The following is a 27978-nucleotide window of genomic DNA, read 5'->3' on the forward strand; positions in this document are numbered from 1 at the left end:
AGTTAAGTGAGGTGCTGGGACAGTGAGATTCTGGGAGAGAATGGCATGATTTACCCATGGAGGGTATCTCCATGAATGTCCCCCTGCCTGATCTTCTGGTGCTCTGGCAAGGACAGGCACTGAGCAAGGGTGGACGGGTTGGGGCTGTGGATGTCCCAGCAAGCTGCTGGGATGCGCAGTGCCAACAGCGATGCAGGTGGAGTGGGGCTGCACTCCAGGTCACAGAATTACAGAATAGTTGGGGTTGGAAGGGACTTCTGGAGATCATCCAGTCCAACCCACCTACAGGTTCACCCAGAGCAGATCACACAGGAATGTGTCCAGGCGAGTTTTGAATATCTCCAGAGAAGGAGACTCCACAACCTCTCTGGGCAGCCTGTTCCAGTGCTCTGGCATCCTCAGAGTAAAGAAGTTTGTCATATTCAGATGGAACCTCCTATGCTTTAGTCTGTGCCCATTGCCCCTCATCCTGTCATTGGGCACCACTGAAAAGAGTCTGGTCCATCCTCTTGACACCCACCCCTGAGATATTTATAAGCATAACTAAGATCTCCACGGAAGGCATGAGGTTGCAGAGGGCTTGGAGCGAGCGGGGAGGGCTGCCATGGTGGGTGCATCACAGCCTGCCCCTCCGCTCCGCAGCGCAGCCATGTGATGCCGGAGGAGCGCAGTGGCGATGATATGGAATGTGGGCAGCTGCCTTCGGACACGCTCCGACAGGTGACGGTCCAGCGCCACCCCTGCTACGGATTCGGCTTCGTGGCCGGCAGTGAGAGGCCAGTGGTGGTGCGCTCGGTGGCAGCAGGTAGGGCGGGTGGTGGGGGGTCCCTGGACACGACCGCAGGGTGGCAGGAAGCACAGCGGCACCTTCCCCTGGTGGGACCCATCCCTGGGCTCCTGTCCTCTCCTGTCCCCTCCGGTGGGTCTGCAGGGTGCCCTCCACAGCCACATACACAGGCAAGCACTTTGGGGGTGCTCGGGACCCTCCTGCTTCCCCTCCACCCCACAGCCCTGAAGCGCCTGGGCTGGCCCTGACCTTCTGTCCCGGCAGGTGGCCCCTCTGAGGATAAACTCCTGCCAGGAGACCAGATCTTGGCCATCAATGATGAGGATGTGAGTGAAGCCCCCAGAGAGAGATTCATCGAGCTTATCAGGTGAGGACAACACTCATCCCTCATCACCTCTGGGGGGGTGGTCATGCCAGGCCCCCTTATGCCCCAACGAGAGCCTTTGGGTGTTGATGAAGACCCCTCAGGCTCCACTGTCACCAGTGGTCACTGCTGGCATGGGGAAGCCTCAACCTGAGCAGGAGTGCTTTGGAGCAAGTGCCATATCCATTCCTGGCTGGCCATGGGGTGGGCGGCACTGGGAGAGCACCCACAGCTGTATTACCAAGCACCCCAAGGAGGCCATGAAGGTCCCAGCCACCGTCGGGCTGGGGAGGGTGGGATGCGCTCTCTCAACAGCCAAACGCACGTGTTGAGGTGCACCACCATGCAGTCCTGTCCACCTGAATTTCTCCTTTCTGTCACAGGAAAGCCAAGGACTTCATCATCCTCACGGTCCTACACACCCACCAGGTGAGACCAGCGGGGCCGTGGCCACCCCTGCGGGAGCCAGGATGGGGGTTAAGAGCACTTTGGGAGACTGAGGTGTGGCCCCGGGGGCAGCTCAGCTGAGGTGTTGTACTGGTGTCCCACCACCCCAAGGCTCCTCCAAGCTGTTGAGTCCGAGAGCTGCCACAGCCCTGCAGGGTCAGTGCGGGCACACAGCCATCTCCATGTCCTTGTCACAACCTCCTCGCAGGAGGGAGGAAGGAAAAATATCCCCAGATCCTACGGTTTGCTGACGGTGTGTCTGATTAAAGGCCCCATCATGCCAGAGGGGGCAGAGAGGGACGCGCCATTGCTGTCCTGGGACGCGTGGCTGGGGAGTCCCTGGGTAGACGGAGTGCCAGGCTGCAGGCCCGAGGGTGAGGTTGGTGAGGGTGCACTGGGGCTTGGTGACGGTGCACTAGGTCTTGGCACCTGTGGCACTGGAGCAGCCTGAACCGTCGTGCCAGGCACAGCATCACTTCTGCTTTACTGAGCCTTTTGATGCTGGTGAAGGAGATAAGTGTGAGAGCTCCCCTGTGCTCCCCTCCTCTCTGGGAAGGAGGTGCCACCGCCTAGCGCTGCTCCATCAGGAGCGGGATGTGTGCTGGGCTCCAAAAAACCTTTTCTTTCTGCTGGCCCCGGGTGGCAGCCAGCCAGGACAGGCTGCTCGCCTGGCACTGACACCCTCGGATGCGCACAGCTGTGTGGCACGACCACCTCCGCGCCAGAGCATGTGCAGGCAGAGGTTCCTCGGCAGCTGGCCGAGCCACCAGAGCGTCCCACAGGGCTGTCCAGGGGCCTGCCATCTCCCAGCCACATGGCTGCTCCCCACGGCTGCAGGCCCACATCCAAGGGGCTCGTTTCACCCATCCAAACTGGCGCTGGTGTCTTTGAGCAAGCCCCGACTCGTGTCTGCTGGAGCTCAGCCTGCACGGGGGTGCCAGGCACCAGTGGGGGTGCAGCCTCCCCCAGCACACTGAGGGTGCTGCTGTGACTTCTGGAGCTGCCGCCCATCATTCTGGCCCTGCCTTCAACACTGTATAACCACAACAAAGTGGACTCGTTTTCCACCACCCCAGTTCACGGTTTGCTGCCCGCTCCCCATCATCCTGCTGGCTTTGGAGAAGCTTTCTCTGGGCCCTGTGTCTGGCTTTCCCCGCACCATGGCTCCGGGGGCAGGCAGGTGATTTACCCAGTGCTCTCTTTCCAGTCTCCCAAATCTGCTTTCATCAGCGCAGCCAAGAAGGCGAAGCTCAGGTCCAACCCGGCGAAGGTCCGATTTTCAGAGCAGGTGACAGTCGGCGAGACGGACCCAGTAAGTCCTGCCCTGCCTTCCTCTGTGATTCACCCCCTTGAGGCATCCCCAGGGCCGTGGGGTGGGAGGTGGCCGGGGGCTGAAGGGCTCCTGTGCCCTGATTTGGGGTCCACAGGGGAGAGCAGCCCCCTGGCCCAGGGAGCCCCATAAGGCAGATGCCCCTGGGTCAGTGCTGGGGGAACATGCCATGGTCCTCCCCTGTCCCTCTGTCTGGACGGGGCCCCAGAAACTGTCCCTGGAGACTGATCCCACCTGAGTCCCCGTGGGTACCCAAGGTTGACAGCCAGGCAGTGCCAGTGCCTGCCCTAAGGAAGGGCTGTGGGTTCCAAGCCGGTGCCAAAGGTTTCGCAGGAGCACCTGTGCATGGGGCAGGGTGACCAGGGCACTGCTGCGTGGCAGTGGAAGCTGTTTTGCTGCAGTAACGTTCCAGCCCAGTGCTATTATCTCTTAATTGCAGAAAGGTTTTATTAAGCAGCGTTCAAAAAAAAAAAAGTAAAATAAGCCCTATAAAGTGCTTTTAGCAAATTCTATTTTTAAGCAAAATCAATTAAGTAATTATCTGATCGAAATGCTTCTTGCTGAATAAAATCAGCCTTCACCCAACTTCTTGCATGGGGCATGTGAAGGTTGAGGAGAGCTTGGGTTACGTGTCAGGAAAGGGGGATCGGCTCTGAGCCACCCCGGCCATCGCCTCCCCTCTGGGACACCCGCTGGGGAGCGGGACGGGCTGCCAGGCACGGGCACGGCTCTGGGACGTGCTGGATGGAGTGGGATGCTCCATTCCTGCTGCAGCTGCTGGGAGCTGGGGAGGTGAATCTGTCAGGCAGCTCTGAACTGCTCCATCTCCGTGCTTCTCGATGGCTCAGCAGAAACGCTGGATTTTCAGGGGAAATGTTCCTCTTAGCGCATAAGCCCTGAGAAGCGGAGGATGCCGTAACTGCTCCATCACTGACGCTCATTCTCTCTCTCCACCCTCCCTCTGTCTCTCCGTGCCCCTCATCCTCCTCGCTTCTTCTGTTGCTGGCCCCACGTGCCAGGACATGTTGAAGAAAGAAGCTCTCCTCCTCATTCCCAATGTGCTGAAGGTTTTCCTGGAGAACGGGCAGATCAAATCCTTCACATTCGACGGCCGAACCACTGTGAAGGTGGGCCCCTTTGCAACCCCCACGGCACCATGACGCTTCTCGCCTCCCGCCTACCCGCTCCATTTTTCCTTGTCTCCTGTTTCCTTGTACAAACGCCGCAGCGGCGCTGGCTGGCTGTGAACTGCCACCGCATGATGGATATTCCCTTCGCCTCCCCGGCGACACGCTTTGCAGCTGGCAGGGATGGGTTTTTGCCGTCTTTCTCCCACTCCGAACTTTTCTCCTTGCCGTGAGCCTACCCTCCAGGCAGAATGGATGTTCCTGCCAGGGGCCAGCTCCCTGCAGCCCCCCTCTGAACACCGCAGTGTTGCCCCAGGTGCTGGGGGTCTGGCTGCCGGTCACCTCCTGCTGGGGTGTCACTTCACCCGGCAATGGCTGGGTACCAACCCACGGCCCCTCTCAGTGCTGTGAGGCCTCATCCTGTGCTGGTGCCAGAAGAGGGGGGTCTCAGGGGCTGCCAGCTCCCACCCCGGGCGGGAGCCGGTGCCTCTCACCCAAGCCTATCCGTGGCATTTGCAGGACGTGATGGTGACGTTGCAGGACCGCCTGTCCCTGAGGCACATCGAGCACTTTGCCCTTGTCCTGGAGTATTCCAGCCCGGAGCAGAGCCACCGGTTCCTGCTGCTCCAGGACAAGCAGCCGCTGGCCCACGTAAGCTGCTGGGTGCGGGAGGGCACTGGGACGGCCACCGCCGGTGGCTGGGGCACAGGGAGGCTCTTCTGCCACCGGTGTGGGGCTTGGCTGGAGTTGTGCCGTGGTGTGGCGTGGCCTCTCCTTGCTTCTGGCGTGGTCTCCAGGCTCAGGGGTGCAAAAGGTGGCCAAAGAAGGAGACGATCAGGGTTGTACCCATCCCGCCCTGGCAGCACTGTGAAGATGCTCTGTGCTCCAGCCTGGGCAGCTGCAGGCAGCGTTCCTGAACATCCTTGGCCTGTCCTCGAGAGCCAGGGAGCTGGCACTGTGTGGAACCAGGGATAAAACAGATCCTAGAGGAAGCGTTAGCCTTGGTGGCCTAAGCTGTCACACCAAGCAACGCTGAGCTGTTCTCAGGGTGAAAGGATCAGGTGGTGCATGGAGGAGAGAAATCAAATCCCAGCCCAGGGGAGAAGAGGCGGGGGTTCTCCTGCCCTGCAGGCAATCATACACAGCTCCTGGGCTCACTGCTCCCCTCTGGTCCTGCCACAGGTTGTGCAGAGGACACACTACCATGGCATGAGGTGCCTCTTCCGTGTGAGCTTCTTCCCCAAGGACCCGGTGGAGCTGCTGCGCCGGGATCCTGCAGCGTTCGAGTACCTGTACATCCAGGTGGGGGACTCGCCCCCAGGAACTGGGAGCTGATGGTGTTCGTGGCCCACGATGGGCCCCCCAGGCTGAGCCCTGTGGGTGCACACCTCGGTGGGGGCTCTGTCCCCATGGCTGCCTGAGGACACCTCTCCTCCCTCCTGCAGAGCCGCAACGATGTGATCAGAGAGCGCTTTGGCACGGACCCCAAGCCAGAGATGCTGCTGGGACTGGCTGCCCTCCACATCTACATCACTGTCTCAGCCACCCGCCCCAGCCAGAAGGTCTCCCTCAAGAACGTGGAGTGAGTCATCCTTCCTCTCCCCATGCTGCTGCACAGCCCTCCTCTGTGTCCCCTCCCTGTGCTCCTTCTTGCAGCCCCTGCGTAACTGGGCTGCTCCCAGTAGCGTTTTGGGATGCTGAGCATGAGATGGGACCTCCCTTGGAGCTTGGTGGCTCATGGGCTTGGCAGCAGTGACACGCAGCCGCTGGTCCCGCTATGGGGCTGTGTAAGACCCCTGCACGTGACATCCAGACACTTGTGGGAGCCTTGCGAGGGCTGGCGAGGATATTTGCTGTGAGCTCAGGATCATTTCCATGGGAACTTGGGCTGATTTTCCTCCTGGCATCCAAGGCAAGGAGAAGGCACTGTGGCTGTGTAATCTCAGCCCGTCCACAAGCCACGCAGCTCTGGCTCAGCCCTCCTATGGCTCTTAAATCCATATGGAGTCCATCTGTGCAGGCTGGCCTTGCCAGAAGCGGGGAGATGGCACCCCAGGAGGACCCCAAAAGAAGTTTGGGGATTTGCCCAGCATCCTTTAACCTTACACAAAGGCGAGCGGCAGCTGGGCTCAGCTGCAGAGCCAGGCACTGCCGCGTTTCCCAGTCTGGTGCTGGTGGCTGTGACACCAGCCGGGGGTCCCATCCCCTTGGGGACCCAGGCTGGGAGCTGCCACTGCTCCGGCTGTGCCACCAAGGCGGTGCTGGTGCGGCTCTGGCTCCCTCTGATGGCAAGAGGACGCTCCCGGGCAGCATCCCTGGTTTCTGGTGCTCTCCTCCCATCGGCAGGGTCTCTGACCTGGGGCTCAGACAGGCTTCCCCCCTCCCTGCAGGAAGGAATGGGGCCTGGAGCCCTTCCTGCCCCCATCGCTCCTGCAGCTCGTCAAAGAGAAGAGCCTTCGGAAATCCCTCTCGCTGCAGCTCAAAGCCCACCAGAACCAGCCCGGCGGCACCAAGGTAAGCCCGACCTGCACAGCCACGGCTCAGGGCTGGTGGCGTGGCAGCGTGCTCCCCGGCCGTCCTGTTGTCCCCAGCTGCTCAGGGCCTCCTGTTACTGATGCTTAAGTCCCCTTGGATGGGAGATAAATCCCGGAGTGACAGCCAGGCAGCTGCTTTCTCTCCTGAATCCACTTCTGGGAGCTGATCTGGATTTCGGGGACTGCAGTGATGATCAGTGGGGTGAGATCAGCCGAGAGCTGGCTCTTGGCTTGGCTGAAGCAGCACACATCAGTTAAGCCTGTGTTTATCGTTATCTCTGCTTCTGGGCTTGGAAAGCTCTGGAGGAGGCTGCTGAGCCATCAGAGCTCCCCAAGGCAGGGGGGAGGGTTATACATCCCCCAGGAGGGTTAAACATCTCTGGGGGGTTATGCATCCTCTGGTGGGGCTATACATCAAGCAGATGGGTTTCTCCGTCTATACCTCTGCTTTGAGTCACCTCCCAGCATCTGCCCGGGACAGCAGAGGAGCAGAGACCCCCTCCATTCCATGTCAAGCCTCCCGGCTCACTGCCAGCACAGCGTATGCCCCAAGCTGCTCGCCAACACACTGCGTACCCCTGCTTGGGAGCTCCCGAGTTTGTGCTGGCCTCTTGTGTTTATCCCTCATTGTGCTGGTGGTGATCACCCATGTGATGTGTTTTGTTAGGTCTCCACGGCCCAGGCAAAGCTGCAATACCTGAGGATCCTGAACGAGCTGCCCACCTTTGCTGGGGTCCTCTTCAACACAGTGGGACTGGTACAGTAATTCGGGGTGGGCTGGGAGGTGCTTGGTGGTGGTCCTGAGCATGTGCTGGAGCGGGAGAGCCAAGGGAGATGTGGCTCCCACAGAAATAACTTCCCTCGGTCTCTTGTTCTGCCCTGCTGGGGTCCAAGCCCACCCAGAAAAGCCTTCAGAGCCTCTGCTGAGAGTGGGTCAGATCTTCTGCTCTGCAGGGCCAGGGTTGGCTCAGTTCTTGCCAGCCTTTTGGGCAAGGAGGTGACTTGTTCCATGAAGCAGGAGTAGTTTCAGACACACGCTTATAGCTCAGTCCTGCCCTGGCAGCATCCTGCCATCCTTCTCAGAGGAAGGCCACCATTGGCAAAGGCCACCATGTTCCCTGTTTGTCCACATGGAATAGCCCGGCTGGCCTTACCACCTCCATCAGCAGTGGTCCAGCCACTGCCACGGTCTGCTCCTCTCTCTTCTGCATCACAAGAGGCATCTCTAACCGTCACCCAAGCCACCTCACTCTCTCCATGGCAGGAGGAAAACCACCAAGCCAAACAGGAGAACTGAAGCCACTAAGGCTCCCCACTCCCTGGCCCACCTCCCTGGCCCTCTTGCTCTACCCTCCCATCCAGGGGTCTCCATGTAAGTGTCTCATCTCTGCCACCCTTCCCTTTACCCCCACCCAAGGTCTCAGCACTTCCCTGGATTCCCTGACTCACTCTGGTGTGGGTGCTCTGCCTTTTTTTTTATCTCTGACCCCAAAGCAATGACTCTGAGCCAGCCTAGGAGCTGAACCATGTGTAAGTGGTGAAAAGTATTCCCTTATTCTCTTCTGCACTGGTCTGCCCAGCTCCTCTCTCCCTCCACGTCTGGCTTGAAGCATCAGTGATGGGCAGACCAGAGCAAGAAAGATCTCGATTTTCAGTCAAGGCTTTAGTGTTTCTTCTTTTCTAAAATGCATTCACTCCCTCTTCTGCTACCTTCTCTCAGAGGCAATGTCAGATCAGACAGATTTGTAACATGCTCTTACTTTTCTGTACTGACACTAACAGGCCTGAATATTTTATGTGGACAGTCAGTTCAGTGCTTTATTTTTAAATAGACTTGGCATCCTGCACACGGTTCCCAGCTCTGCAGAGAGGCTCAGGGAGGGGGGGCTCACGGCACCAGCTTCACCTGCTGCTCTGCAAAACTCATCTGGGACCTGGTGGAGACTTGGCTCCATGGAGAGAGCCAGGTACAGCCCCACGGTGCTTTTATTCACCCCTGTCCATCTGCCTCTCTCCATGTGCTCGTGCTACCAGGACGAGAAGCAGCCAGCCACCACGCTTCTGGTGGGACCCCGGCACGGCATCAGCCACGTCATTGACCTGAAGACCAACCTCACCACGGTGCTGTCGGAGTTCAGCAAGGTCAGCAAGATCCAGCTGTTCAGGGAGAACCAGGGGGTGGCCCGGGTGGAGACGAGCATCCTGGATGCCAAGGTAGGCACTGGGGACAGGGGCTGGTGTGGAGGCTGTGGTTGGGGGTTCAGTGCTTGCCTTTAAGGGGTTCAGGACACAAGTTTGCATGTTGGAGCATCTGCTTGGAGATTTCTAGGGATTCAAAAGCCCCTTTCACATTGCGGTCACAGGGCACCTGGTCTGTGGTGTCTCCCCTGCTTGTCTGGCTCCTTGTACCATAGAGGCAGGAACTGACACTAAGGGTGCGTAGTGCACGCGTGGTGACATCCTGGCCGTGGCCCAAACACCTGCCCAACGGTTGGAGCAGGGTCCTTGGGGCAGATGGGGGTGACACAGGAGGCAGGACAGTGCCTCTGCTCGGGGCTGGAGAGGAGCAGGCTGTGGCCACACCTGGGATGGATGCAGGTACCGGTGGGGTTTTGTGCATTAGCAGTGCTTGTGGAACTTTTCAAGCCATGCAGGATGGTGGAATGAACTGAAAATGACGGGACGGGGAGCATCAGGCTCAGAGTGAGAGAAGAGATCGCTGGGCATCCCTGGGCATGAGTGTCACTGGCTCCAGTAACACACCCCCCGGGTGTCTTGCCAGCTGCCTCCATTATCCTCCCCTTCAGCCCACGGAGCAGTGTTACCACCCCTTGGAATACATGCCCTTCTGGGCCCTGTGCTTTTATCATCCTGCCATCCCCTGCTAGTTGTTGCGTGGTACAGTGCTAGTTCTGGTAGTGGATCCCCCTGGTCTGGCCCCACCATCCCACCTCACCCCTTGCAGTCTCCTGTCTCTCTTGTGTCCCTACCCTTCAAAACCCTCAAACCTCCTCTCCTGCGGCTGGGGCAGGTGGAAGCCCTCCCTGCCCAGCCCCTCTGCCTGCCTGGAGACCCACCAGGTCTCTTTCTTGCTGCTTACAGTGCTGGTATAACCAAGGGCTATCATCTGCACCATGAGTGCGTGGTTCTCTTGGTGCCTATGCCCCTTGGGTATGTGTGTATAAATCACAATATTAATACATTAACAATAGGCTGGTTAGAACCCCATGACTGACTGCTTATCGCTCACTGCGGGCGCTCAGAGCGTGTTCCTGCTGCCGTGTAGCCCTGTGGCCATCTCGCCGGCTGCGAGCACCACGCAGGGGGATGTGCAGCATCAGGTCTGCTCCCCGCAGCGCCACTCAGCCCCGGGAGCGCATCGAGCTCACAGTGGGGTGCACGGGCCCCTCTGGTGCTGCGTCCCCTTTCCTGGCATGGGGAGAGCAGCCGTCCCCCCCGGTGCGCGGCTGAGACTGGCCACAGGAGTGGCAGATGGGCTGGAGGCTGAAGGGATCCTGATGTCCAGCTGCTATAAATTAGGTGGTAATTCCCACGAGGCTTCTTCACAACTCCTGCAGTGCAGCTCCCCTCAGCCCTGCTCTGCAGCAGCAATTAGCTCCCTGACACCACCAGCCCTTTCCTGCTGGAGGAGCAGACTTTCTGCTGTGTTCTCTCTATCCAGCCTCCCAGTTGCTGGAGAAAAGGCAGCTCACATACAATGTCCTGCGAGCACGTATGCATGCACGGCCGCTTTATCTCCCTGAGAAATTCCAGGCAGCTGCCTACAGCCACCAAAAGCCCCTCTGGCTGCCTGGAGCAGAGCGAGCATCCCATTTGTGAATCTCAGCAGCACCCTGCCAGTGCAGAGGCTGCTGTTAACTGTCTTCATTTAACCAATATCCAAAGGGCTGGGTTTTAAAGCCAGACTGTCTGCTCCAAAATGAGGCATATGCTAATCTTTCCCAGGACAGCGATGGATGAGGCAGGCTAAGAAAAGCAGGCAAAAAGATCATTATGTCGCAGTGCTAATCTGCTCCCTGCAATTATTCTATTGCACTGAACATGTCACTGGCTACAGCCCTGGGTTGCAAATAAATCTGCTTCCGCTGTTGAGTCATAAACCGTTAGAGGGTTGTGCTTGAAGTAGTGTCCTGACTGCTCTGGAGACCTGCGTTCAATCCGTTACACCCCTGAAGCCTGTCGGAGCCCCGCGGATCGCAGAGCAGGTGGGGGTGTCCCCCTGGGGCCGTTGCACCGTGATGCCTGGTGTGGGATTCTGGTGCTGGGGCAGCTCTGGTGCATTCCCCAGGTAACAGGGGGGATGCGGATGAGCCACCCTGAACGGGCGAGGTGTTGTCAGCCCATCGCAGCTGCTCACTGGGTTACTGTGGAAACGTCAGATGTTCGGTGACAGTTCAGGGATTTGTGCAGAAAAGCCATTTTGAATTTCTAAGCGCCAGGTTTATTGATGTTGTGTAGTTGATCCTAAGGGTTAAAACGAGGGGGTCAGGTCATGGAGCAGCCATCTGCCAGGAGGTCTGCACACCCCAACCACGCCAGCCAGTGCTGCCCAAACATCTTTATCCGCTGCTTGCCTGCAACTGCAGCCCAGACGTACCTGCCAGGAAGGAGCTGGGGAAGATTTTCAGGTAACAAGCAGACTTGAGGAGATTGTAAACCACCTGCATTTAGTTCAGGTGGAAGAGAAACAGTGTTTGTCTTATAAATTGTTCAGTGGGTATTTAGTTGGTTGTTTTGGAGCTTTTCCATCCTGGGCTTCAGTTTCTGTGCAGAACAGTGCATTTTTGATACAAACCCAGGGCTGGTGCCTCTGCTTTGCTTTCTTTAGCTCTTTGCCACTGCGAGGGTGGCAAGTGGGGGGCAAATGCTGGCGGGACCCCTTGTAGAGGAGCTGCACAACCTCAGGGCAGAGGAACAAAAGCCTCCAGGCCGCTGCTCCTGGGTCAAAGAAGGATTTTTATTCCCTGCAGTGTCCAAGGGAGCTGCTGGGAGGAGCGGAGCAGGTCTTGCCTTGACAGCGATGGAAGGAGCGGGGCAGGTTTGCTTGGAAATGCTGAGAAAGTTCACAGCGTGGAGCTGGGGGCAGGATGGTGCTTCCTCAGCTGTGCCGCAGCAGTGCGAGCATTTTGCAGGATCGTGTCGTCATTCCCACCTGGAAAAGTCCTTTCTTTGCTGAGGCTGTCACTTGTCCACTCTTCCTCCTGCACTCCAGGCTTCCTGGTGTTTGAGCATTGATTCTGGAGCTCATAGATTTGCTGGGGACATGGTGGTGGTGCATGGCGTCTCCTGTGATCTTTATGCATTAAATGCAGATTGTCTCGGTGGTCTGGGGGCTGCAGCCTTGCATCTCCTGGGGGCTTCCCCCTCTAGCTGCCCAGCGGTGCTGGAACCAGCTTTTTAGAGTGGCCAGTGCTCCTGAGCCAGCTCAGATTTGGGCTTCCAGGCATGCATCTCCCCTCCTCCCCCGCGCAGGATTGCAGAGTCCTCTTCTACCTCCCAGCATCCCGGGAAGGGCCGTGTCAGCATCTCCTGCCTCACAGACGGGGCTGCTCCCCAGGGCAGGGGGGCTGGGGACAGCTGCTCCGCTCTGCTCCTCATCAGAGCAGTTCCTGGCGTCCAGCTCCACAAGGTTGCACCCCCGGCTATGCAGCTCCACAGCTACTGCAGAAGGAAAGGGGTGTTTTTTCTTACCAAAATGCCTTTTCAAATGGAGCATTTCACCTTTCTGATTTACGTAACTATGTGCCGCTGGGCTTTTTATTATTAATAGTCTTGACACGCAAAAAAATCTGCCGAAGTCCTCTGAATGGGAATGAGAGAGGAATGCTCGGGGGGCAGCAGGATCGCCTGAGCCCGGACAAGTGTCTGCAATGTACAGGATCTGTCCCAGGCTGCGCCTCGTCCCCACGCTGGGCTGCAGGGCAGGAGCCCAGGGCAGCTGGCCCCTCACCAAGCGCAATTCAATCAAAGGCATCGGAGTAATTGACTTCATGTCTCCCAGCAGGGCCTGCAGCCAGCTGGCACTTTAGCCGAGATCAAGACTCGACAGAGAAAAACAAAGAAGGAAAAATTAATTCGGAAAGGTCCCCGGCTGCCGCTGTGCCTGGAATCTGGCTATTGATGTCGGCGTCCCCGGGGCCCCAGTGTGCTTCCAGCCTGCCATGGAAATAAAAAGCTGCTGTGCACGGCTGGGGCGCAGCCTGCTCCTCTGCCGTGGAAGGAGCCAGGTCCTGCCCGACGGCCGCCTCTCCCTCTCGCTGGCTTCCTGAGCCCAGCGGGACAGGGACGCGCGCTGGGTGCCGAGGCTGGTGCCGTACGTGCGCTTGCCGAATTGTAAGCTGAAAATGGTGGACAGCCCCCTCAAACTGCGAGGCTGGCATTACTGCCACTCATGCAGGCAATGACTGAAGCCCATCGGATTTCTCGTACTCAAGGAGTGAGGCTTTGGAGTGATGATGGACCTGAAGGCTCTGGTTCCCTAAGCTGAAGTAGTCTTTATTTGCATTAAGCCATTCTGAAACACTGTCATCTCATGGTGGAGAGGGAGGGATCAAGATTTCCCTTGGCTCAGCACCTGGGATGCAGTTTCCCCGTCACAGAGCCTTTGTAGCGGGGTGTAAAGCAAAGCAGGTACCAGCATGTGGTGCTAGCTCCAGTGTCACCCATAGTGCTGCCCACGGGCACCCAGGACGCGAGCCAGCCAGAAAACACGAGTCAGACAACATGTGCAGAGGATGAGTTTCCAAGTCTGCAGAGCCAAATTTGTTTTGCTTATTTAAAAAATAAAAAAAAAAAAGGCAAGCAGACCTTGGGCATCCTGTGCTGTGGACCTGAGCACAGCCTGATGGTGCTGCAACCTTGGGATTCCTAAGAACTCGTTTCAACAAATAGGAAACGTGGAGGATGCCAAAAGCACCAGCAGACTCTGGTGATTAGAAATCCCCTGGGGAAGAGCACAAGCAATTTGAATAGCTGGGAGAGGGGAGATGGAAGTCAGCCAGGGTGGCAGCTGCAGTGTGATGGGAACGTGTCGGCTGGACCTGTCTGTGCCTTTCCCGGGACACAGCAGCACCATCGCAGTGGAGATGAGGAGACACCTGCGTGTCTGCAGCCTACAGAGGGACCTCTCCGCCTGCTCTGATGTTTCGAGGGACCATGCAGGGAGCAGGGAGGTCATTCACCCAGCGGAGCTGGTGGCCGCTTAGATCCTAAGGACGGAGATGCCGCTGCAGAAACCTGAAGGGCTGTTGCTAACAAAGGCAGGAGGTTTATCGATCAACAAATGGGAAATAATGGTCCTAATCACAAGCAGCCTGGTATTGATAGAGCTGAGTTAATAATGCTTAAAGGGAGGGAAAGAAAGGTCAATGTACGTGTGAAAAATTGACTGCTGTCTCATTAGGCCTGGAAGCCTATATTATTAAATATAAGCTTAGCAGTGCACCTCAAGTAAACCAGGGAACATAAATTATGTAAATTCATTTCCCACCTTTCTACTGCACTACGTTAAAGGAAGCAGGGTAAGACTCAAAGTACATGATAAAGGAGGGAGATTAAAAGGAAATGCATATAAGCTTAAGGGTTATAGCATGCATAGATCAGGTCATAATTTAAATATAAGGACTCTTAAGATCCTGCAGCATAACTATGACCATAAAATTCCTTCCAGACTTTCCTCTATGAAGCCTTCACCTTTGTCTGAACAAGAGAATATTCTCCAGGACATCAAGGTTTGATTTAAAGGCAGGGCATAATAGAAAAGGTGCTATATCCTTAATAAGCTAATGGAAGTCTCTTCTCTTATATTCAGTATAAATGTATTTTGGTTTACTTTCCAGAGAGATTGGTTGCCAAGCAGGAAGCTTTTAAGTGAAAAAATGTCATTTTCTCATTAGGACTAGAAAATCTAGAAAACCAGTATGAGTGAAAGATCAAAACATCAATAATTTCAGGCTGATATTATGCATTAGATGTAGAATGAGCATTCTCTTTAAAATTTGCTTCTTTTCATGTTGGCATATTACAGGTCAGAGATGAACCTTTACCTGTGCGTCCCACTGGGAATCTGATTTTTGGCATTTTTAGAGCAGTGGGATTGTCCCAGTAAGTTTGTTTCTGTGTAAAACCAGCTTTCGTCCCAAAGGTGCTTGCTGCCCTGACAAAAATCAGACAGAAATTTCTGATCTGGCATCCCAGGGAAGGAGAGCCCTCGGGGCCAGCAAGGTATGAGTCCCTGCAGCTGTCGCAGCGAGAACGTGCGGGTGAAGTGGAGGAAGAGGACGGGCTGGTCGGCATGAGACGAGCCATCGGTGCATGGTGAGGGGATCACCCGGAAGGTCACTCTAGTTAATAACTTGTTCTCCATCGGTGATTAACACCACGTCCTATTTAACAGCTGGGAAAGAGGTACTGTATTTTGTGGCCACTTCCAAAAAGAAATCAGTGCCAATGCGGCAGGCAGTAGGTCTTCGAGGAATGACACCGGTTTTGCTCCTGCTGCATCCTTCCGTGCCTTCCAGCTGCTCACAGAAGTCTCTCTGCTCTATCGCACTGCCAGGTTTAGAAAAAAGAAGATTCACACTCTTTCAGGTTGCTGCGTTTTTGTCAGGTCTGGCTGAGGTTGAGCAGCGAGTTAAAAAAATGGCAGGGGGAGGCAGGGATGTTGCATGAGCCCCAGCCCCTTGGGGCCCAGGCCAGTACTGGCCATGGGCACGAGCACTCACTGCTCCTTGCAGGAGGTTTCCAAAGCAAAGGAGGTCAGTCCTGCTTGCTGCAAGACATGGGTATCGCAAGGAAGCCCAGAGCACAGATTACGGTCCCGTGTTGTTGTTACTTAGAGCAGCTCCCTGCAATGCTGCCCTGAATTTACTACCTAAACCCCTTAGCAACATTACTGGGAAATTTTTCATGCAGCTGTTGAGAAAGTCAATGTTTGCTCAGCTTGCCTGTGCCTGGTGGCCTCCATGAGATCTCATTTGCTTTGCCTGCATGGAGCAGGGTGACCAGCACTGCTGATGTCTAAAAATAACATCTCCCTTAGCTGCCATCCCTGACACCTCCTCTTTGTAGCCTGGTTTCCCAAGGAAACAAGGCTGCTGCGATCGTGTTGCCTCTTTGCCTCTTGACCTCACAAATCACTTTCAGATCTGTTGGCCGCGTTCAGGGAGATGTGGCAGCAGGGTGGGAGTCTCGAAGCTGCCCCTGAAGTGATTTAATCCCTAGTAACAATATTTGAATGCTCGACAATTAGAGAAGAACTCTCACGCCACTTGCTTGCCAGGATGTGAGAGTAATTGTTCCTAAGACCCCTCGCTAAGCCATGATGCTCTTTTTCAGAGCAAAGTGTTATGGCTAACCCCAGAATGCCACACACTGGCTGCTGGAAGCCATTCTGGATGCTGGGCTTGCTTGCAGACCTGGCAGGGAGCTTGTGGCATCTTGGCATGTTCCATGCGTTTTATTTGTAGGCAAGAAACACCAGTCTTGTGTCTTGGTCCTGTCTGCCTTCAGGAGGATTGATCCAGGGGCTGCTTCTTGCCAGCAAGAACCTACAGTCCCATCTCTGGGAGCATCCTGAAGCAGAGGTATCTGAGCAAAGATGGAAAGAGGGCCAGTGCTGGTACCCAGCTGGGGGCACTGGGACTGCACCGTGGGCTGAACGACAAGCGCTGACAGGGAGGCAGAGACGGTCCATGACTGTGCCACCCAGCCGTGGTGTCCCCAGGAGTTAAGTGGTTACACGGTGGAAACTATTCCCCTAGTTTTCTCTTTGAAAGGGAGTTCTCAGCCTGCCTTGGCCTCTTCATTTAATCTCGTGCTAATGGACACTAATCAGCCATTACCTCCTCCCCTTTTCTCCCCTTCTTGTTGCTAGCATGCAAACCCTCGCTGCTGCATAGCAGAGGGGGGAAAATGTGCAAACGTCTCTTTATTCAACAGATGGCTTGAAAAACCCAAGAATGCTTAGCCCTATGTAGAAGGCACTTGTTTTAAGGATGCTTCATATGGCAGAACTGGAACACACGGTTTCCTTTCATCACCTTTTCATCATCCTTTCCATCACTTATGTCAAGACTGGAGCTGGTGTCACCCCTCTCACCTGAGATGACACATGCGTGCCTCCTTTGGGCTACGTGGAGAATCTCTTCTCTCCTTTCTTTCTACATTGATACTTTCCCTTTGATCTCTGTCATCTCAGGTTTATTTTCTGTGATGAAAAAGGAGCCTTGTCAAGCGGGCAGGGGCAGAGCCTCTCAGCAAAGCGTGTTTGCTTGTCAGGTTATTTCTTTTCTTGCACAGCAGCCAAGGAGGGAACTTCTTTACCCTGGCCCAGGAGGAATCAGCCCCTGCCAGGGGCTGGTGTGTTTTGGGGATCACACATGGCTCTGCCAAGGGCTGATGGCTTCACACCCAGATTTATTGCGTCGTATGCTCCAGAGTGGGATGTGCTGTAAGGCTGGGTCTTCCTTTGCCAGAGCTGGCTTGGTGGCTTAAAAAAGCAAGTGTTGAGCAGAGCACAGAACTGGCCAGTGGGTACCAAGAACCTCCTGTGGTTATAAAACAAGAAAACTAAAATAGCTGTAATGCATTTCACACTGCGTAGGCTTAAAGTGATTTTTAAAACGGGCGTCGTTTGCCCTGGATATGGTAAACAAGTTCTTCTGAGTCCTGCAGCACTGTGAGTGTGCAAGATCCTAAGCATGGCAGGACAGGCAGCCTGAACAACAGCAGTGGTTAAACATCCCTCTCTTGCCTCAGATAAGCCCTGTACCTGGGTGCAAAGGTCCTTGGGGTACGTGTGCTTTGTGCAAGGGGTGGATGAGGGCTAGAGCTGCCATATAATAACTTTTATTGAAGGCACTGTCAATTTTTTCTCCATCTCATGGGTCTGGCCTTGAGTGGTGCTGACACCAAGCTGTGCTGACACAGGCTGCTCTGCCCAGCCAGCTCCCAGCAGTGCATGGGACCTCACCAGGTGGGTAAAGGTGGATCCCACCCCACAGCTTCCCCAGACTAGCAAACCTTCTCCTTGGGACAAGCCGTGAGTTGCAGTGTCTGCTGCTAGATTGTGCAGTGAGGTTATAGGTGGCACACAGATCGTGTCTGATTTTTTTTTTCTTCTCTTTAAAGCAAAGACCTTTTTTAGCATGCAAATAAATGCTCTCCAAAAGGAGAAGACACCGTCTGCTCCTAAGCACGAATTTAATTTTCCAAAGGGTTAGATTTAAGTAAGATCCACGGGCTCAGAGTGGTGGCTGGGGGAGCCCATAATGGGTTTTTGCCCCTTCTGCATCTTGCTGGAAGCAGATGTCTTAGTTTATGGGAGGGCAATGTGGTGCCTACAATGAAACAGGGGTTCTGGCAGCAGGAGCCAGTTGCATGGGGGTCCTTGCCACGCACAGCCCGTGCCCTGCAGGGCTCTCCCTCCTTCACCATCCTTGGAGGACCCAGCGAGCAGGAACTGCAACTGCAGCAAGGCGCTTTCTTGTGCAGAGCGATTTTGTTGGGTGACCTGGAGCAAGAACATGCACCTGGCTGTTTTTTTTTCCTGTGTGGGTGCTAAAAATGCCAGCCAGCTCACCAGTTACACCAGTGCAAGGCCCCAGCACAACCCCTTTGGAGCCCTGGTCCCACGTCGGCTGAGCCGCCTGGCCCTCATGCACTTTGCTTCTCTTGCCTTCCAGCCGCTGGTGCTGCTGATGGAGTGGCCTGAAGCCACCAACTTCGCCTGCCTGATTGCAGGCTACTGCCGGCTCCTGGTGGACTCCAAGAAGATGATATTCTCCAGGGCCCCCAGCCAGCCGCCCCCACCTCAGATTATCAAGGCAGGTACGTTTCAGCCTCTGCTTTCTGTGCGAGACCCTTCCCAACCTTCCTCTACCTTCTCTTCCCTCTACCCAGAGCTCTGCAGCATTAGAAAGGAGAAGGGTTTCTCTGGCATCTCCCCTCTGCAGAACCAGCAGACTCCTTTATAACCAGAAAAGAGGGAGCAGGGAGGCAAGTCCTCATTTTGGATAAGCTCTGTCTTGTGGTGTCAGCTTGGGCCATAAACACTCACTGCAAGCGCTGTTCTGGCAGCTCCTCGAGCAGATCCAGGAGGTGCCATTTGCAAAGACCTGTAATGCTGCCAGCTAAACGCTGGGTCCTCACAGAACAGCCTGTGCGTTGCCGCAGGGATGCAGCACACGCTCCTTGGCCAGCATCCTGGCTTCAGGGACCAACGTGAGCGCATGGACTCAGCCAGGGACCGCACTCCCGCTGCCTTCAGACGCTGCTGCCTTCATCCACGGGGTCTGGGCTGCATGGGCAGCTCTGCAAGCACAGCTGCCCTGCTGATTTCCTAAATCAGGAAGGAAACTTTGGTGTCCTGGCTGTTCAGGTGCCCAGCCAGATGCAGGGAGCAGAGGGCTGGTCTGGGCACAGCAGGAGACCAGAACAGCTAAATGCGGGTCCTGTCCCACCAGGCACCGGTGCTCTGTGCCTTGAGGATGTGTCGCGGGCGTCAGTCACCCTCAAAATGATCGATGATTCTCGAGAGTGATTTCAAACAAGAGCCAGCCATGAGCTACATTTGGTTGGGGTGTTCACATCAAGTACATTTTGTATGCGGAAATATAGGCTCAGTGGCTGGAGATGGGCAAAATACCAACCCAGCTGACTCTGGAAGGTTGCCCCTAAACCTCCCGCGTGACGCTGCAGCTCCAGAGAGCTGTGACAAGTGTTCAGTATAGCTGGCAGAGTGTCAAAGCTGCCTCCTCAAGATGGGACTAGCTGGGGGGGTGGGAGGAGTGCCAAGAACTCACAGGGCCATTGGGAGAGGACTCGGTACCTCTGAGGTCTAAGGAAGGTACCTGGACACGGACTTAGCACATGTGGGAGGACAGACTCACAAGAGGCATCAGGAAAGCATCTGCGGCGAGCTCAGTGAATCCAGGGAAAGACCTGGAAGGTGATGCTGGTGTAAGTATATGTGCATGGTTTCCTTTCGTTTCTTCACCTTACTGACAACTGTCACTGTGCAATCTGCTCTGGGTGCCCTACAGAAACATGTTTAGTCACATTTGGCTACAAGTGGAGGGTGTTTCTAGCTTAACTGGCTATCATCAGAGTGGTCCTTCCCTGAGTCAGGTCACCCTGAGATGGGCTACAGGGACACATGGCGCACACGGCTGTGGGGAGTCGGAGGAATGAGGTAGGAAGCGGAGAGCATCCCAGAATGCCCCCAAGGGCTCAAAGGGATGCTCGCAGTGCCCACAGTTACTGGTCACTCAGGGGATGTCTCAGCATGTGTGAGCGGTGCTTTTCCACACTCTAGCAACACGGCTAATAGTCAGGATTTTTCCTTGGAGAGATTTTGCTTTGTGGCCACAGTCCAAACCTATGCCAAAAGGGGCAGAAGATCTCACCCTTTTCTTGACCGTCTCTTGAAACCAACGTCACTCTGCATGGGGCTGGAGGGAGTGTGAGGAGAAGCCATGGTGTGGGCAGGGCAGTGATGGGGCAATGGATCCATGGTCTTCGTGTGAAAGAGCGAGCCCCTGTCTGGATGGCCTGGTCTGTCCTCAGTGGTGCAATGAAAATCTGACCAGTGGAGCAGAAGAGTTTCCCTGCAGACCCAGTACACTCAGCCCAGCTGCTCAGGCATCCTTCAGAAGCAGTGAATTTAGTGTGTATTGAGAAAACAAAGTCTGCTCACAGTTCTGGTCTCGCTAAGGCTGCAGGCTGAGCTGTCAGGAGCCGAGTGGATCACAGGAAGCAGAGACTGCTGATCATTAGCACATCTCTGCAGGAACGATACGAAAGCCTCACTGGGATGAATCAAGTTAGCCCAGGCTTTGACTTTCCGGGCTGCAGGCAGGCTGTGCCAGAATCTTGTACAATGTAGAATCAAGCCCTGGCCCGTGCTTTTTGCCTAGATGAGAAGCATATCCATCTTCCCCAAGGCTCATTAAGACCTCCTGCTGAACAGCAGACATTTTTAGAAATGCACGCTCTGCCCGGGTGCTGTCAGTTAGATCCATCTTTCCACATTTCCTTGCAGAGCCGTATGCCAGATCCCTGCCCCGCTCCCACCAGCAACCATCGCCAGCCAAGGAGCTCCATGCTCTTGGTTGCACTCTTGGCTCTTTGTCAGGACCTTCTCCCTCAGAGCATCCAGCAGCTGGGTTACGATTTTAGAGTTTTGGCCACATTCAGCATCAGACCGTGGCTCAGCACAGGCAGCCAGCGAGGCCGTCTAAGCAGGGCATGACCCACCAGAGCTGTCTGGCTTTGGCAAGCTTCTGCTTCGGTCCATGCTGCCCCACAGCAGCCCAGCGCTGAACACACGTCCCCAGCCATGGGAGCCTTGTGTTCCCTCACACAGCTGTCATTTCTGAGTACCAGCATGTCCATAAATGAGAGAGAGATTGTTTTGATTGGGGTTTTAGCACTGCAGGTGATGAACAGTGTAACACAAATGTGTGTTTGGGGAGACAAATTGTCCAATTTGTTGAGCTAATGAATTTAATTAGGATTTATTTGATTTAATTTATACTCAGTTAGATGGAGCCTGGATCCCCCTGGCAGCCATTCTCAGCACAGCTGCACAATTCAACCTGTAATGCAGACAGATGCCCCTCCTGAGGGCTGGACCACTGGCCAGAACTTCGAGCAATATTCCAGCCGCTTGCCTGGCACAAGGGAGCAATGGGAGGTTGTTGCAGGGAAGTGCTTAACAGCACAGGGCTCTTTCAGGGCTAACCTGATCCCATAGCTGTCAGCCAGATAGAAAGAAGACGTGATTCTGTGATTTTCCCAGGTAACTGATGTGTGTGGAGTCCAGCCCGGATTGGTAAAAAAGCTGAGACGTTTAGGGAACAGACCTGTTGGGAAAGGTTAAAGGAACTTGCTGTGGTTAGTTCAGAAAATAGATGGGTGGGGAGATGGAGAGGGAGGAACAAGACAATATTTCTGATGTCTAGAGATTGTTTGTAAAAGGACACCGATCAGTTGTGCTGCTGGTCCATGGTGTCATTGATGCAATTCCTCACAAAACAAATCAGCTTTAAGGTCAATACTTTCTTATCATAAATGTCATCATATTTAACTTTATAAAATTTATATGATTAAACTCTATAGCACATAACCATTTTGGAGACAATGGAGCAAACCACACGAGGAGGCGGCCTGCTGCGTCAGTGTGTCACAGGGCTGGAGCTTTTGCTGGCTGGAGCTCAACTGCTTTGAAATCCTGTCCAGCCACCCTCTGGGCTCTTCTGGCCGTCACCATGACTGTACCCCAGCCATACCTGAGGGCCTCACTAAAACACTGTCAACAGCTCTTAATGGTAATCCAGATTTTATTCATTTAGGAAAAAAAGGCATGTCAGCTTCTTGATACCATGCAAGCTTTTTTTGAGATGGCCATCTTCCACATGCACCATGTAGATCTCTGTACGTCCCTCTCTCCCTTCTGCCTCCTCCAGGTCTTCCGTTCTCTCCTCATTGCGGGGAGGGATTGATGTCTCAGAGACAGAAGGTCCCTTGTCTTCAGTACCAGCAGTTCCCTCCCGCTCTTGGTGGCAACACACACGGTATCCCTCAGGGCTTAATCCTTTTCCTCTAGAGAGACCCACGCACGCAGGTGGGGAGGCCAAGGCAAGCGTGGCACATGCAAAGCTGCCCATGGGAATGTGCTCCCTTCCATCGCACACGCATTTATGAAGGTCGCTTTAGTTATGGTTTTCCTGCTTCAGAAGTGGGGTCAAGCTGATCACCCAAAACTCCTACCAGCCCATGATCTGTTTGAGGAATTGGTCACTAGCATCCCCTGGGAAAGTGCCTTCAGGGACAAGGGAGCAGAACAGAGCTGGCAGATCTTCAAGGACACTTTCCATAGAGTGCAAGAGCTCTTGATCCCCAAGTGTAAGAAATCAGGTAACGAACGCAAGAGACCAGCATGGATGAGTTGAGACTGGTGGTCAAGCTAAAGAGCAAGGAGGAAACACACAGGTGGTGGAAGCAGGGACAGGGATCCTGGGAAGAGCCTAGGAAAACTGCCTGGTGGTGCAGAGATGGGGTCAGGAAGGCCAAGGCACAGCTGGAGCTGAACTTGGCAAGGGACACAAAGAATAACAAGAAGGGCTTCTACAGGTATGTCAGCCAGAAAAGGAAGGTCAAAGAAGGCACATCCCCCCCGATAAGCAAGACTAGTAACAACGGACAAGGAGAAGGCTGAGGTACTCAACAACGTCTTTGTCTCAGTCTTCACTGGCACCCTCTCTTCCCACACCCCTCAAGTGGATGGACCGCAAGACAGGAACTTGGGGAGCAAAGGCCCCCTCACTGTAAGACAAGATCAGATTTGTGGACACCTGAGGAACCTGAACATACATAAGTCTATGGGACCTGACGAGGTGCATCCCAGAGTCCTGAAGGAAGTGGCTGATGTAGTTGCCAAGCCACTCTTCATGATATTTGAGAAGTCATGGCAGTCAGGTGAAGTCCCTGGTGACTGGAAAAAGGGAAACATCGCACTTGGCTCCAGGGAGACCTTACTGCAGACTTTCAGTACTTAAATGGGGCCTATAAGAAAGCTGGGCACAGACTTTTTAATAGGGCCTATAGCGATAGGACAAGAGGTAATGGTTTTAAACTAGAAGAGGGTAGTTTTGGAATAGATATAAGAAATAATTTTTTTTTTTTTACAATGAGGGTGGTGAAACACTGGAACAAGTTGCCCAGAGAGCTGGTAGATGCCCCATCCCTGGAGACATTTAAGACCAGGCCGGGGGTTGGACTAGATAACCTTTAAAGATGCCTTCCAACCTAAACTGTTCTATGATTCTATGATCTGCATGTGCAGGACATTTCTTCCCACACTCATTACTGGCAGACAGGCCCAGTGGGTTGCAGAAGGTGGTTTTTCAAAAGACCATCCATGTGGCCTGGCTGTGCCACAAGGAACACGTGTGTCCCACCACAGTCTGAGGGCTCGAGGACAGAGAGCACATGGATGCTTCTCCAGGGTGAGCAGGAGCCTCCCCCCATGCTGTTTTTCCTTCAACCACGTGCTGCTGCTAATGTGCCTGTTGTGGTTTTGTTTTAGATTACATCAACGCACACAACCCGCACCGGCCTGCCACGGGAAAGAAAGAGAGCGGGTTGGTGGGTGGCTCTGCCGCCGGTGCCAGAGCAGACGGGTCTCCAGCTGCCAGGGCTTCGGACTCGGAGCTCATCAGCTTTTGCTATCTGCACATGCGAGAGCAGAAGAAGGAAAGAGAAAGCAAGACAGATATCAACGAAAACCTGATTTTTTTGGAGGAAAGTCGTCCCAGGACCAAATCCGACCCCACTTCTAAAAGCTCTGGCCAGGGCTACAATGGGGCAGGTAACGAGTACGACCCGGACGGCCTTGACCGAGACAGGCACGCGAGCAGGGCCAGGGCACACACCATAGACACCCACCTGCGCAGCGACACCTGGCACTTCTACTGCGAGTCCTGCCAAGCCAAAATCAAGAGCCGGCTGGCCTCATGCAAGGGGGGCAAGCCCGGCAGCACCCGGGACAATATGGTGGACTTGATGTCGCTTCCCCCTCCCGGGAGCGATGAGGAAGAAGACGAGACAACATCCCTGCTCCCCGCCATCGCTGCCCCCCCTCCCGGCTTCCGAGACAACAGCTCGGACGAGGACGACCCCAAGCGCCGGGCGACTGCCCAGAGCCAGGAGCAGGGCCGGCACCTCTGTGGCATCCTCTACGATGAGATCCCTGTCACGCTGATAGACAACGTGCAACCGCGGACTGTCCGAGACCATGCGCAAGAGCTGGACGATGCCCTAGTGTCTACCCTGCAGGCGCTGGAAGCTCTGGCTGCTTCAGAGGATTGTCCACATCCCCCACCACAGCAGACCGCAGGTATTTCAGCAGCTGTGACTTTCTTTCTTCACTGTAGCCTTTCTTTCCTATGGTACATTCTTCCCTTCAGTCTCCTTCTCCCATCCTATATGTGATCGTGGAGCAGCTGCTGGTAAAAACTAAGCACCAGTTCCTCCCTGCTGTGACCCCACTCAGCTGGCACTTTCAGCCCTCAGTCTCTGCAGGTTTCCACCCAGGTTTTGCAGCGTGTGAGCCCTTCCCAGGGCAAACCTGCTGCCAGATGGGTGTCTCTGGGTCCAGCCTGCTGGCAGCACAGCCCTTTGTCCCTCTCCCCACATTGCTTGCCCTACTCACTATGGCAGAGTAGCTCCTTCTTGCTCCAGACAAGTCCCCATAGCTCTGCTATATCTAACACTGGAAAGCTTCCCAGGAGCTTTTCCTGGGCCAAGAGCTCTTGCTGAACTGAACTAGCAAGCCAGCTCAGTGCTGAGAAGTGATCTCTCTTAAAACATTAACTAAAGTTTATCCGACAGGATGCTGTGTCCTGCATTCCTGGGACCCTCTTGCCGCATGGTTTCCCCTCTCCTCCACGTAGCAGTGTGGTGAGAGTGTTGTCGTGGGGTTTTCTTTGTGTCCCTCCTCAGGTCTTATTGTCCTGGCTGCCATCACTCCTGAGTCATCCTTGGATTCTGGCCATGAAACCAACTCTTCAGAGCTAACTGATGTCTCGGAGATGGTCTCTGCTATGAAGCAGCATCAGAATGCAGCCTATTTCCTCGCTCAACACATCAGCAAAGAAAATCTCCTGGCCAGAAAGGACTTGCCTTTCCGAATCCAGAGCTGTGCTGCCCAGGCTGTGCTCACCTCACCCTGCCCCCTTGGCCGCCAGGAGCCGAGCCCTTCGTTGAAGCCAGCTTTCCCTCACCAAAGCCGCAACCTTACCAACTGCAAGAGCAAACAGGAGCAGCAGCAGCATGCTGAGCGGAGCTACACCTCGGCTGTCCAGCCAGTGCTGACCCCCCAGCTTCCTGAGCAGAACAGGGGGGCTCCTGTGCCAGGCTCTGAATGTAAAGGCCACACAAAAGCTGCCTTTGAGGTATCTTTGCATGCCACAGCAGCCCTGAGCAGGGAGCAGGCACAGGATCTACAAGAGAAGATCCCCAAAGAGGTCCAACCAAGCTCCAAGCTTGTCCTGGATCAAAAAAGTGGTGAAACTCCAGCCATCATTTCAGCTGCTCTGCAGCAAGTGGCAAATGCAAAAGGCTCAGCTCCCCAAGTGGTCGCAGCCTCAAAAGAAGACAAGAATATGAATGGTACCAGCAGCTGTACAACAGCCAGCAGCAAGCCTTTGAAACTTAAAGGAGGTCCACAAACTGGAGAGACATTGTGCAACTGTCAGCAGCAGCAGCAGCAACTCTCCCCGCAGCAACACTGTGAAGTTTCTCCAAGTCCTAAGGAAGCTCATGGCAGTAAGGCTGAAGCTTTCCACCTCACCTCAGCAGGTGAGGAAATGACACCTGGGAAGACTTTTGCGTCTAAAAGCTACCAGCAGAAAGTGAGTAAAGATGCTCCAGGAAAAGCTGCAAGTGGAGAGCCAAGTCAGAAGGCAGGTGGGGAAACCACAGCCCTTGTCTTTCAGAAACACACAGCTCCTTCAAACCAAGGACAGAAAATGCAACAGGAATGTTCATCCAAAAGTTTAAAAGCTGAAAGCGGCAATCTGCACTCTCCATCACCTGGCAGCACTTTCAGAACCACCAGTGAGGAACCCAAAGGGCCAGTCCAGCTGGTGCCGAGATCTGAGAGCCTGCAGATCAGCACTGTGCCTTCTAAAAAAGCAGAAAAAGTCTTGGAGGTGACTCAACAAGATGCTGATGTCCCAGCTAAACCCAAGGCTCCGAAAGCTCCCTTCAGGTTGAGGAACCTGTTCTCTGCAACATTTCCGACCCGGCTGAAGAAGGAGACAGACGAGCGGCAGGCCCAGCTGCAGAAGGTGAAGCAGTACGAGCTGGAATTCCTTGAAGAGCTGCTCAAGCCAAAGAGCAAAGGTGACCTCCCACCACAGGAGTATCTGCACCCCCCTGCCCCTGGGCGCTGCAGCTGCCAGCTCAGGAGCAGCCCTGTGCAAAAAGTCCCAGGGATGTCCAGGGAGCAACGCCGCAGCTGCGACTGCAAGAGGATTTGCAGGGGGGTGAGGCCACCCCCCAACCAGTTGGCCATGCCAGAACTGGAGAGGCGAGGGAGGGATAAAGCCACCGATGAGCAGAAGCTGGCAGAAGCCATGAGGTTGACAAGCATGAGCAGCCCTTCCAAAGGCAAGCGGATACGATCCACAAGTTTAGAGTCCAGAGACTACCGGTCAGATCCAGAGAACGGCGTGTCCTGTTTGACAACGTGCACTTCCCGGGGGGAGTGCATGGGTGCTCCGCACTACAGGAAGCTCTTGCGTCGCTACAGTGTCAGTGAAATAGATAAGACTGATAGGACATCCCTGTCCTCTGATTTCTACCAGAACATCTATACAGCCAAGCAGAAAGGCTCCCAGAAAGAGCCCGAGCCCAGCATCCTTTGTCCTGTTCTGAAGAGCAAAATCCAGGAAGCCTCTGGAGTGGCTGATCCCTCCTACGTCCAGATAGCACAGGAGAAAAAGAATCAGAAGGGTTCAGCAGTGTTCTCTGTCCAGGAGGAGATGTATCCAAGTCCTGCTGAGCTGCAGGATGAAGACATGGAGGATGAGAAGTGCTGCTCTATCCGGTACTGCTTCTACTACAGGAAATGTGACGTTGCAGATGATGGGAGCGAGAAGGATGAGCTGTCCTATTCCATCCCCATGCAGATACTCCCTGGAATGAAGCTGGACAATCAGATGGTCCCAGTCATGAGCAGGACTCTTCAGGTCCTAGATGCAACAGCCTGCAGCAGTCCCAGTGACAGTCAGACCCAGGAAATAGATTTAAGGACCTCCACTTTTGAGGGGAGCTTGGCAAAGATCAACACCCTTCGAGGCCATGCCTACAGCTTTCCCAATGGGTTTCTGCAAGTGCAGCTGGACACCAATGAGCTCCTGACCATCTTGAGGCAGTGTGTGGTGAGCCCCGACGTCCAGGACTGCAAACCCTACATCTCCCAGCTGGCCGAGTACAAGAAAGAGCTCGCCCTCAAGTTCAAGGAGTTTCGGGCGTCCTGCCGCCGCGTGGCAGCTGTCGACAAGAGTCCTACCCACATGCTCTCCGCCATCACAAGCAGCTTCCAGGTGCTAAGCAGTCTCATCGAGACATTTGTGAGGCTGGTGTACGTCGTGCGCTCGGAGTCCCAGCGCCAAGAGCTGCTCACAAAGGTGGAGGAAGTGGTGAGAAACTACACCTTCCTCCTGAAGGCTGCGGAGGAGTCCACAGCCAGAACGCTGAGCCACCAGCAGGCGGTGGAGCAGCTCGCCCGCCAGTCAGCCACGGTTGCCACTGTCATGAGCACGCTCACACGCTCCCTCAAGACGTTGATCAATAAGTAA

General features: G+C 54.8%; 1 protein-coding gene across 1 annotated transcript; it reads left to right on the forward strand.

The window, feature by feature from the left end:
- The first annotated feature begins 3947 nt into the window (after positions 1-3947).
- On the forward strand, positions 3948-27978 carry FRMPD3 (FERM and PDZ domain containing 3). The gene is made up of 10 exons (XM_065643355.1): positions 3948-4055; positions 4575-4706; positions 5238-5357; positions 5501-5637; positions 6446-6569; positions 7257-7346; positions 8624-8803; positions 18295-18439; positions 23700-24509; positions 25115-27978. The coding sequence occupies exons 1-10, from the start codon at positions 3951-3953 to the stop codon at positions 27976-27978; spliced, it is 4707 nt and encodes a 1568-aa protein (XP_065499427.1). The 5' UTR covers positions 3948-3950.

The sequence above is a fragment of the Caloenas nicobarica genome, chromosome 12 (assembly GCF_036013445.1).
Source record: "Caloenas nicobarica isolate bCalNic1 chromosome 12, bCalNic1.hap1, whole genome shotgun sequence".
In the NCBI taxonomy this organism is placed as follows: domain Eukaryota; kingdom Metazoa; phylum Chordata; class Aves; order Columbiformes; family Columbidae; genus Caloenas; species Caloenas nicobarica.

Coding starts and splice junctions, on each gene's coding strand:
- FRMPD3 (XM_065643355.1), top strand. CDS start 3,951: ATGTTGAAGAAAGAAGCTCTCCTCCTCATTCCCAATGTGCTGAAGGTT. Junction 5,638..6,445: donor GTCTCCCTCAAGAACGTGGA/GTGAGTCATCCT, acceptor CCCTCCCTGCAG/GAAGGAATGGGGCCTGGAGC. Junction 6,570..7,256: donor ACCAGCCCGGCGGCACCAAG/GTAAGCCCGACC, acceptor GTGTTTTGTTAG/GTCTCCACGGCCCAGGCAAA.